Source organism: Rhagoletis pomonella, unplaced genomic scaffold (genome assembly GCF_013731165.1).
Source record: "Rhagoletis pomonella isolate Grant_MI unplaced genomic scaffold, Rhpom_1.0 Rhpom_scaffold_00648, whole genome shotgun sequence".
In the NCBI taxonomy this organism is placed as follows: domain Eukaryota; kingdom Metazoa; phylum Arthropoda; class Insecta; order Diptera; family Tephritidae; genus Rhagoletis; species Rhagoletis pomonella.
In genome coordinates, this window is record NW_023459202.1 from 27041 (window position 1) to 38492 (window position 11452).

The 11452-nt window shown below is 36.9% G+C and overlaps 1 protein-coding gene across 1 annotated transcript in view; it reads right to left on the reverse strand.

Moving 5' to 3' along the window:
• LOC118751312 (putative glycerol kinase 5) overlaps positions 1 to 11452 on the reverse strand; it is a 35260-nt gene that overhangs the window by 10855 nt on the left and 12953 nt on the right. Inside the window, exons 3-4 of the mRNA XM_036486090.1 lie at positions 6484 to 6743; positions 4011 to 4123 (exon numbers count right to left, since the gene is read on the reverse strand). Coding sequence (XP_036341983.1) covers positions 4011 to 4123; positions 6484 to 6743 — 373 coding nt within the window. The remainder of the gene's footprint in view (positions 1 to 4010; positions 4124 to 6483; positions 6744 to 11452) is intronic.

Below are 11452 nucleotides of genomic sequence, written 5' to 3' on the forward strand. Positions count from 1 at the left end.
GGGAGTGTTGTGAAGTATGAGAAGATTGTTAAAACACTTGGGTTTACACTGAATCAAAATCTAACGTGCATTGATCATGTTAATGCATCAGTCAGCCGAATGTATTCTGTACTGAGGCAATTATGGAAAACAGCGTTCTTCATTCCCAAAGATGTCAAACTTAAGCTTGTTAAAATGCTATTGGTACCAATAATATCGTACCACGAGTTAATATATGGTTGTCTCGATAAAGAATCCTTCGGAAAATATCAATTATTATTTAACAATGCCGCTAGATATATATATCTCAAGCGTAAATTTGATCACATCTCCGAGTTTTCGACAAATATTCTTGACTGCAGCATATCTATATTCTTTGATCGTCGTTTGGTGTTATTCATATATAAAGTAATCTACACCCGTTGCCCGAAATACCTTTTTTCGAAACTGACGTTTTCACAGTCAACTCGCACATGCAATCTTATTTTAAGTATTCAGTTACATCAAGAATGTTTTTTGTTAGAGCCGTACAGTTGTGGAATTCTTTGCCAAGAAAATTAAAATCGGAAACTAGTGCAAAACGCTTCAGATCGGCTGTGTATTCTTTCTTCTCAAGCTAAATCCTGTACCATCTTATTACAAATTTTTGTTTCCCACTTTACTATTTCTTTCTTCAACTGTTAAAATGTTCAAAAACTAGTTTAACAACTGATTAGTATACATATATTCTTTAAGCTACCAAAATTTTATTATTATGTAATTGTTTTGAAATATGGCACTGTAAAAGACTATGTCTTATATGTGCATTTAAATAAATAAATTGAAATTAAAAAATTTGCAATTTAGGTGAAACCTTGCAGAATTTTTTTAATTTTTGTACAAAGTTTGATCCAAACCCAGAGATCTACCACCTTTTTTTGAAATCTACCACATTTTTTTTTCCAGATTCTACCACACAGAATTTTTTTAAAGCCCGATCACTGATGATGGCATAAAGTGACGGTAAGTTTACCAGTGCGTCAAGAGCACTATACACCACTCAAAAAAATAAAAGTTAAATAAATAGGCTATCAAGCAACCATTTTGGTTCTTTACTATCGAAACCAGATAAATCTTCGTGGATCCCCATTTACACCTCGTGGACCCCAATATTTTTTTTACGCTAGCGTAGGCCTTTGTCGAGTCTCCCATGGACCCCTGGAGGTCCACCTGGACCACTATAGGAATCACTGGTGTAGACCCCTGGTCTTCTGGCCCGCCTTCTGCAGCATCGCAGGAAAGATGGCGTCCGAGCTCGGCGACCTATACGCGAAAATGAGCTCAAGCCCCACTCGAGTCTAGACGGCGTCACCAGTTCCCTTGCAAGGCTACCCTCTCCTGCGATGGATGCTCCTGTATCAGGTGGGCTACTTGGATCCTCGACCGCAGGGAAGTGAGTCTGCAAGAATAAGGCGAGATATTTTTCGCCGCATTGAGTCCACTCGCCGTCGTCCTTTTTAATGAGTGCCTGGGTTACACAACCCTTGGTCAGGAGCTTCCTTAGCCTTGCTGTCTTGCTGGAACTTTCGATTCCACTACAGAAGTTCCTCCATGAGCTTCTTGTACCACTGCGAATGGATTTCTTGTAGATCTTTAGAGGATCCTTGTACTCCTCCCAACATTCGTTAGAGTCAGCACACTTGGCTAGCCTAAAAGTTACCCTACCCCGTTTTATAAGGATGCTAAGTTCATGGCTCCATCGAGGGGGCTTTGCCCTTCCTTTAGACGTCCATAGGGGGGCCATTTAGTATTTCGGATAGATGATCGTTCACATTTTCCAGATCATTTGCATCTCTAACAGATCTGGGCGAACTCGGCCTGTCCTCGACTATTTTTTGAAAAAAGGGCCCAGTTTGTGAGTCTGGGGTTCCTGAAAGAAGCCTCCCTTAGGAATTTGTTACCAGAAATAGTAAAGCCTATATAAGCATGATTCGAGAAGGACCATCCATCCTGTCAGCTCTACGCCAGGCTCGGAACAGAAAAATAAATGAAAAACGTTGTTCGACGTTGGGGCCATGTATGTGGGAACCTTGCCGCTATTAGCTACGCTTAAGTTACCATGAATAATGTAACAGGGTAAGGACTCACCTCCTTCATTAGTGTCGCTGCACCCCCAAAAGGGATGGTGTGCATTCGCATCCGCGCCTACGACAACTTTCCGTCCTCTGCGCTTCTCCTCCTCCACCAACCTTCTAAACTCTATGGGGGGGGGGGGGGGCGCAGAGGACGGAAAGTTGTCGTAGGCGCGGATGCCAATGCACACCTTCCCTTTGGGGGGGGGGGGGGGGGGCATCTACGTTGTGCGCCATGTAGCAGAGCCCCAGGATTACAACCTCCTCTCCGTCTCTATCTATGACCACAACCGCCAAATCCTCAGTACTGTAATTAAATAAAGCGTTTGTGTACGAGTTATTTCTAACCAAGATACCTGCTCTCACACTACCCACACGTCGCATGGTGTACGCGAAAGGTACGCGCCTCCAGCCCAGAAATCCTTCATACCAACGAGAGCCTTGGCTCTTGGACTAGCGCCACGTCGAACGACTCCTCCTCCAATGTGATGAGGAGATCGCTCGAAGACACCTTACTGTGTGGGAGGTTTATTTGGAGGATATTCAGCATCTGGCCGCTGCTTGCTCCCCTCCATCTCCATGGCCTCACCATCAACGCTGTCTTTCTCCGCTACAATCAGGCTAGCCAAGCTATCGAGACCTAGGCCCTTCTCGACTTCCCCTGCTTCGAGCGTGTTCTGATTGATGTCGCCTTTCGGAGGTCTCTTCATAAGTCTGAGATAGACGCTACCCATACCCCACTACATTGTTCCGTAGCAGGTCCTCCGCCACCTCATTTATCTGGACGATATAGTTCTGTCCTTCCTCCGTAGGCTTTGATACGTGGTCTACTCTCCAATATCGAGTGGGTATGTTCGGATTTTGACTCTGCAGCAGCAAAACGTCCTCCGCTTTCGCCACACACGGCATCATAACTTAGCCTTCAGTATCATGGGGATAAGGGCTCACCACCTCTAGCTGCGCATCATCCGGTCTCTGGAGGTTCGGCACCACTCCGTTTTACCAACTTAGTGTCATGTCGTCGTTGCATTAAACGAGTTTTACCATATTATACTAACCTGCTGCATCAAAAGAGGGCATAGACCAGTCTTGGATCTTCATGCATGCGTCATCTGTCCATAGGGCTCGCTGCGGTTCAGAAGCGCTACTGCCATATACTGCCTGGCTCACTCAGCTTCGCTCCAGGGTGCTGAGAAACATCGGCCCTAGCCCCCTGCTCATCGCCGGCTATCTCTCTTGGCGCCTTGGAGGACGACGGTTTGTCGCCGTCACTGTGCCGGTCCTCATCAACCTGTTTTACAGCTCTTGCGCACGACCCGCCGCTTGCTGGCCCAGAGGGTCTTAGCATCGCCGACTTGTTGTCGCTCGCCTGCCTCACAGCTTTGGACGTTGGCAGCCTTTCTCCCCTGCCACCCTTGTGTCGCTTGATGGTGGATTTCTCACCTTCCGCCGATCTCTGCCGCTTCATCCGGTCCCGACGCTCATCCTGCGCCTCCTCGATGCTATTATCGTACCTAGGGTTGTCAAACCACTTCCTTCCCGCCTCCACAGATTCTCTGGCCCATAGCATGCGCTTAGTTTGAGGTTGAGGGCTGCTCTGTATTGCGATAGGCCGCTCTTCCCCTCTTAATTTCGTAATTTCCTGCCCCCATTCGCGTCATCCCTCGCGGTACTCACTAGCAGTTCCTTTTCTCTCACTGAGCTGACACTAGATGCGCCCTCATCGACACTGTCTAGGTCAGAGTGTTCGCTTGTCGCATGACTCTTGTGAGCGACTCAATCCCCCTGCCTTTTTTTAGATACTTCCCACAAAATTTCGAGGTGGGAGTAAAAAAAAAAATAGTCGCCGAAAAAAAGTACCCTAATGTACATATGTATTTTAACAAATTATTGATTTTGTCGTTAATTTTATAAATTTACCTTAATTTGTAAAGTATCCAGGAATCTAATAGTTCAACGCGTGCGTCTTTTTGCTTAAGTGCCTCTCGAAGACGAGTGTTGTTCTCAAGCTCATGCAGAAGGCGCAGAGTGACCTGTACAAAGAAAAGTAAGTGCATTAGGACGTATCATGAAAAAAAAGTTTAGTGTTGTCCGTTTTATTTGAACACTTATGTTGGGAGAAAATTTTTGGTGTGAAACATTTTTTTAGGCTATAACTTTGGAACACTCAGTCACATCAGATTAATATACGGCACGTTCAATAATATAAGGAATGAATTCAATATTTATTTATTTTTTTTTGAGATTTCATCATTCAGTTAAAAGCTTGACAAGAAGAATACTTTTAGTCTACAAGATAACTAAACTCCCTAAACAAATGGCGAAGATATGTGTCTTTCCATCTATTTTGTATATTACATTCATATAATAATTGACCAAACTTTAATAGCGTTTTCCCACAAAATTAAATTTTGAAATAATTCTCTTTATTATTAAACGTGCGATAAAATAAGGAGACATTACTACAATAGGTTCTTGTGATTAAAAGTGTAGCTGTTGGACTCACTTGAGTCCTTAGAAGTTTCTCTCCATAATCTTAGTTAACTAAAATGGGTAAAACAATCAATCTTTTTGTCGCTTAAAAATGTTTATATTTCAAAATAATTGTTTCGACACGCGCGTGGTATCATCATCACTTGCTGGTGTTCAACTAACACAAAAAGGTTAATTGTTTTACTCATTTTAGTCAGTTGACGTCGCTTAGCACTCAAAATAAACTTTTAATAATCTTAGTTAGTTTATATAATTGAAAAGAAAAACTCACCTCAGTTCTAAATAGTTTTTGTTCCGATAAAAATATAACAAGGTGAAACCATTGAGAGGCAGTCTGACGTTTGCCAGCATTAGCTTTGTATAGTAACTTCTCCAGTAAAATATTGCAGCGAGAGCGTAAAAGCGAAATAGAGCGTAAAATTGAGAAGAGAAAGCTAGCAGAAAAAGTTATTGAACACAAAGCTAGTAAACACTTGCAAGTGAATAGTTGTTGCACCGTTTTGATATTCTGCTGTAAACATTTTACTATTCACAAATCAGTAATACAAATCAATAATACATTTTTTCGACAGGAAACGTGATTTTATTGTGTTAAATTGCAAAATATTTGATTTATAAAAAGAATTAATGGCGAAAATGTTAAAAAACGGGGATTAGCAAATTTCAGTGCTTCGAAAGTTTCTGAGGCATTGTTTACTTTTACTTGAGAATTGCCAAAATCGGCAAATCCCAAGTAGCGGTTTCTAGAACGTGCCACATTTGTTCGCTACAACGTGATGTGACAAAAAGAAAAGCTGGCAGCACTCCGCAAGGTTGCAGAAATATCTCAAAATATATTCGAAAAATATCTTGATATAGAAGGAACTGCTTTACACGGTTAAGGAAAAAAATTGCCAACATTTAACGCAATTTTTAGCAACTTCAATCTTGCACTTAATATGCTAAAATTAATTTTTTTTCAGTGTCTAATTAAAAAGTTTGCAATTTAGGTGAAACCTTGCAGAATTTTTTAAATTTTTGTACAAAGTTTGTTCCAAAACCTGATCTCTACCACATTTTTTTGAAATCTACCACATTTTTTTCCAGATTCTACCACAAAGAATTTTTTTTAAGTTCGATCACTGCTTATAAAATCCAGTACGTCATTAATATTTTGATTTCCACTCATTTTACTTTTGCTTGTGCTAAACTAATTCAACAAATGGAGGCTTTTGACATTTATTCTTCTTCTTCTTCTGCTAGCTACTTTCTGCTAGTAAAAATTTCACTAGCCAGAATTTTCAGCTCTCCCGCGTTGTTACGCTCTCGAATCAGTGCTATCTTGCAAATTTTTTGGGTTATCATACACTTTTCCAGTAAAAATTTGCAGGTTCCAGTACAAATTAGTACTGAATATTGGTTACTATACGAACCTAATATATGTATTTTAAAAATTCAAAACTCAATCTCACGCACACTTTCTAATTTTCAATCTCAAACAACAATTGTGAGCAATTTAATTTTTTTATTTTCAATTTTATATGATTTTAAAATGCTTGCAAACCGCAGAAAAATATCATGGCCGAAGAATTGAGAGAATGAATTTACCTTGTAATGTTTTAATCGTGGTTTTTGCCGCTTTTAACTTATACTGAACATTTGTGTTACTTTCCTCTGTTTTAATGTGTTCACCTCGAATAACTTCGAGTTTTATGATAGTAATTTAATATAGCGAATTGTTACACTTTTACAGCCAATTTCACAAAAGCAATTTAAGTGAAAAATTATTTTAATTTTTTAATTTTATATGGAAATTGACAGAACATAAAAAATTATTTTACATTTAAGTTTCTGGTGAAACCGGCTGTTACGCCCAAGAAAAAAGCTTTTGTTATTCAATACATCGAAATGCATAATTTACCTGCCCATTCATCATTTTCAACACACTTGCTGCTAGAAATCGTTTGCTCCGTGTAATCAAGTACAAAACGTAAGAAAATATGTTTAATGCCTTAATAGCTGCTCCAGCATTCCATTGGTCCACTAATGTATTCGCACGCAAATCTTTCCATGTTATAAAATTATGGTAATACTCCTGTGTTTCGTGGTTCCAAGTAAGAAATGTACAGCGTTGTGTCGACAAACCAAAGTTCGTGATATCACAGGGTTTTAATTGGGCATCTTAGATTTGGATTTGATAATAAAGAAAAAATTAAACAGTTTCATCGATTGGGAATGACGATTAAGTTTATACATATTTATATAACAAAATAAAGCGTGCTAATTTTTCTTAATTGAAAAATTATAAAAATACATTTTTTAAGCAGTACAATACAGCAGCCGGACTCCACCGTTCGCTATCACTAATTTTGATCGCCGAAAATCTCCAAAAAAATAGCAGGCGCCCCTATCAACACGTAACATCTAGTTACATTCCCCGCATCCTCCCAGATTTGGCTGATTACAGATTGCATGTGTTACTCTTCAATGTTGTATACTTTTAGGACCCACTGCTTTTCACTGAGAGAATTTTAGCGACAAAAATTTAGCGTAGCGATTGTCAGAATTCCACTGCAGGTCTTAATTATGCATTTTGAAGGTTTCTTCACTTAACTCAATAGGGGGTTTCCCTTAAACTCTAAATCGTTGAAATAAGACACATTTATGATAGACATTTTATTTTATTATATACAGGCAACGTTGTTTGTTAAGGTCGTGAATGTAGATCATCTGCTGAAAAACAATAGACTTTCAGTGTAAATCGTATTAAAAATAAAAAGAATCAACACAACGTATAATTTTGGTGCTCTGCAACGGAACGAGTGTGTAGTTTGCGTAAAACTCAACTCGACAATATGGCTTCTTCGGAGGTAGATCAACTACAACTAATCTTTTCCAATATCCACAAACTACTTGTAAGTACTAAAACTAAGCTTATGTATTTTAGCCATGCTCCCAAAGAATTGCCAAGCTGTGATGTTATATTTCATTCCTCAGATTGTCCCCGTTTCAATCTGCATAATATTGCGTGCTCTTTGAATGTCTCCTAAGTCTTTCGTGTGCACTGTCAAATGCACCGACAACTGTTTTAAGGTTGACGCTGTTGCAAAATTTTAAGTATCTAGGTATAGTTATTGACAATCGTTTGAAGTGATCTGAACTTCTTCGTACGATAAAACAATACTCTCTTAACACCATTCGTCACTTCTACCGCCTCAAAAAGTTGTGCTCTATGCCCACACTAAAAATTGTTTATTATGGTATATTTCAGTCAAAGCTGCAATATGGTATCACCTGCTGGGGTGGCGCTTCGGCTAATAAATTGTCACCCATTGTAACAATTCAAAAACGCGTAATTAGACGGATCTGCAACGCTAACAGCAGATCTCACACTATGCAATTTTTTAGAAAACTCGATATACTTCCATGCCGGCATTTATATTGTTTCAAAGTTCTAAAAATATTTTTTATTAAATCTGGCTACCTAGAAAGCTTTCCGTCAGAAATTTACTACTTACGCAAAAACTTACTTCCTGTAAGTACATCTGTACATGTTCCGCCTGCTCGCTCGTCTCATTTTGGAAGTTTCTATACATACACGTCGTGCAAATTGTTCAACTCTCTTCCTGCTTCTGTACAGATCATTAGAAATCTTAGCTTATTTTAAAAAAAATGTTAAAATATATCTGCTTAACTTTAACCACTATAATATAGAAACCCTGCTGAGGTCGATATTGTAGCCCTAAAGTATAACAAAATATTGTAATTATGGTACTATAGCACATAAATACGTATACAAATACGTCTCTCAAGTCTCTTGGATTTCTATTGAACTCTTTTTAGCTCTAAAATAATATTTTCATTATTAGCAAATATTCATATTGTTCACCTCACATCAAGTCTATTAACTATAAGTAGCATTGCTGGTGTGTAGAGAATAAGCTCAATTTGAACATTAAGAAATGCGCGGCAATGTCTTTTTCACGTTCACGTCCTCATCACGCCGTCGAATATTATTTGCACAGCGCACATTGGAGCCAAGCGTGCTCAAAAATTCAATTAAAAAAATGTTTTTTTTTTTTGGAAAAATAAAAACGCAGGTTCCCATTAAATTCTACATTTGCGGGACAGTTTTCACCTTTCTATCGTTTTTCGGCTGGGAGATATGCGTGTCCAAACTTCACAAATTTGAACAAAAAACTTTTTTCTTTTCAAAACAGAAAAATTCCAATGTGCAATTCAAATTGTTACTGTAAGAAAGCGGTATTATATTTCGTTATTTTATGAATGAAGTTTATTTATTCTTTTGGTGTATTTTGTTTGAAATTATGTGTTTTAAAAAAATTATGTTTAAAAAAACTAAATCAACCTCTGCTTTTTGCAAGTATAATTTTCAAAATCACCTTTTTTTTAAATGCGCAACGCGCTTTTAAATTTGACAGTACTGCAATAAAGTATGTTCCTTCCTTATTAAGAATCCGAGTTCAAAACCAAATGCACTTTGCGCATTTTTAAATAAATTGCTTTTAAAAATATCACTTTGATTTTAATTAAACCCAAAAACATATACTACTGGTTAAGCTTGATTTTCTTTCATTTCGTACTTAAACTGTTTATTATTTTGAGGTTGGTCAAAGAATATAAAGCGGATTTAGTTCTAACAAGGACTTTAATTTAAATTTACTTGTACTAATGTGGACATAAATTTCGTTATGACCTCTGCATCCATAGCGAAATAAGTGTAATTTTTGGTTTATAAATTCAATTTGCAATTATGCAAATAATTGTGAGTGCGATTAGCAAATTTTTAAGTTAAATTTCACTTTTTAAAATAGAGTTCTCAAATAGACGGCGTTGACTTACCTTTTTTTTGTTTCCATGTGTTTATTGCTTTAATAAATGCAATTGTTATTTAAATGTGTTGTCAGGAATGTATTCCAAGTACCATAAAGTATTTTATAAACAAATAAAATTTTGACTTTCGTCCAGTTATATCTGCTATTCGAAACACTGTGCGTCAGGGTTGGTCACGCTGCACTAAATCGAGATTTTCACTACCACTAGGGCTTCAGTGATAATGCATTTCAAAATTTCACTACTACTATATGGTTAGTGGTAGTGCATTTCAAATTTCCTATCACTACATGGTTAGTGGTAGTACATTTCAATTTCACTACCACTATATGGTTAGTGATCATGAACCAATTAGAACAGATCTGACGTGTTGAGAAGCAGCCATTTGTAATAGCAATTGAGAAAAAAGTGTGTGGTTTATTTCAGTGATTTTTAAGCGATTTTCAATAATTTTTTGTACAAATGTAATTAAAATGAAGTGCGCGGTGATTGGATGCAAAATCACGTACAAAAATAATAAATTGGTTAGCACAAACATGTGCTACAATATTGCTTGCATTTTTTTCATTATGCTTCGTCTTCATATTCTTTGTTTACTTTACACAGAAAATAACATGGCGCTGAAATTACAAACGTCAGCCAGAAAATTACTTTTTTCTTTTGCTTCATCTTGTCAGATCTTGTGTAGGTGTGGTGTGAACCACTAGTACTACAAAGTGATAGTGAAATAGAATTATATTTTTGACACTTGCGAGAGAGTAACTTATTTTGACGATCTAATTACCGAAATAGCCCGGAAAGCGTGAAAACAAACAAACAAATAATTGCAACAACAATTTCAAGGAATAAGCAACAGTGTTGCCACTTGTTTCGAATATTTAAATAAATGAGATCTGAAACCCTACAAAACTGAAATGGCATTTAAATAACAATCTAAAATTAAGCTTATATACCATCTAAATATGCATCTGGAACTGGCTTTTTGTCTTTCGAATTGACAAGACTTTCGAAAGACTTTGGTGAGTTGAAAGACGGTTGCCAGACATGTTCTTAATAGTCTCAAGTTTAGTGACTTGAGATGAGACTGATTTTGACCAGCATTAATCTGACTTAAAATGTGTACTGAAAATATTACACTTTAGTAAAACGATATGTACGATAAGTATAAGTATGTATTTACGCATATTTAATGAGGTGCAAGCATGCAATACTGGGTGTAATATCTTAAAGTTACACATTTCCAAAGTTAGCATGTTTTGATGATTAACCTTAATGAACCGTAGTTATTGTCAAAATAAATAATATAAAAAAAACTTTTTAATATACAACGCTTTTATAAATGGACTAAAAAGTTGAAAATAATACTTCTCAGTCCCATAGAATTTGTTTTGATAACTTTTGATTTTGAAATTTTAGCAAAAGTCATTATAAACAATCTATGAAATTGAAAATGAAAAACGTGGAGCGCATGCAATACAAAGCATTCGATTTAATTGACAATAGTCAAACTACATAACGTAGACCTAAAATTTCTACAGCGAAAGTAGAACTTTGAAATCGATTTTAAGCGGTCGTTATTCATATACCCACATACATACATTCATATATTACTTTTCATATCAATTCAAGTGTATTACATGCGCCCCACGCTTTTCATTTTCAATTTCATAGATTGTTTATAATGACTTTTGCTAAAATTTCAAAATCAAAAGTTATCAAAACAAATTCTATGGGACTGAGAAGTATTATTTTCTACTTTTTAGTCCATTTATAAAAGCGTTGTATATTAAAAAGTTTTTTTTATATTATTTATTTTCTACTTTTTAGTCCTGTCTGAATAAAATTTTGCAATAGATATTAAAATAATTCAACGATATTAATAGAAAGGTGCACACACATGCATTTACATATGTATGTACATACAAACGAGCACCAATTAATTTTATTTAAAGAAATGGCGTGTCGTCTATTTCCGCCGATATGCGTGTATAAACCCTCCTCAAAGTCTAGCCAAAAAGCCAGCAACTCACACAACA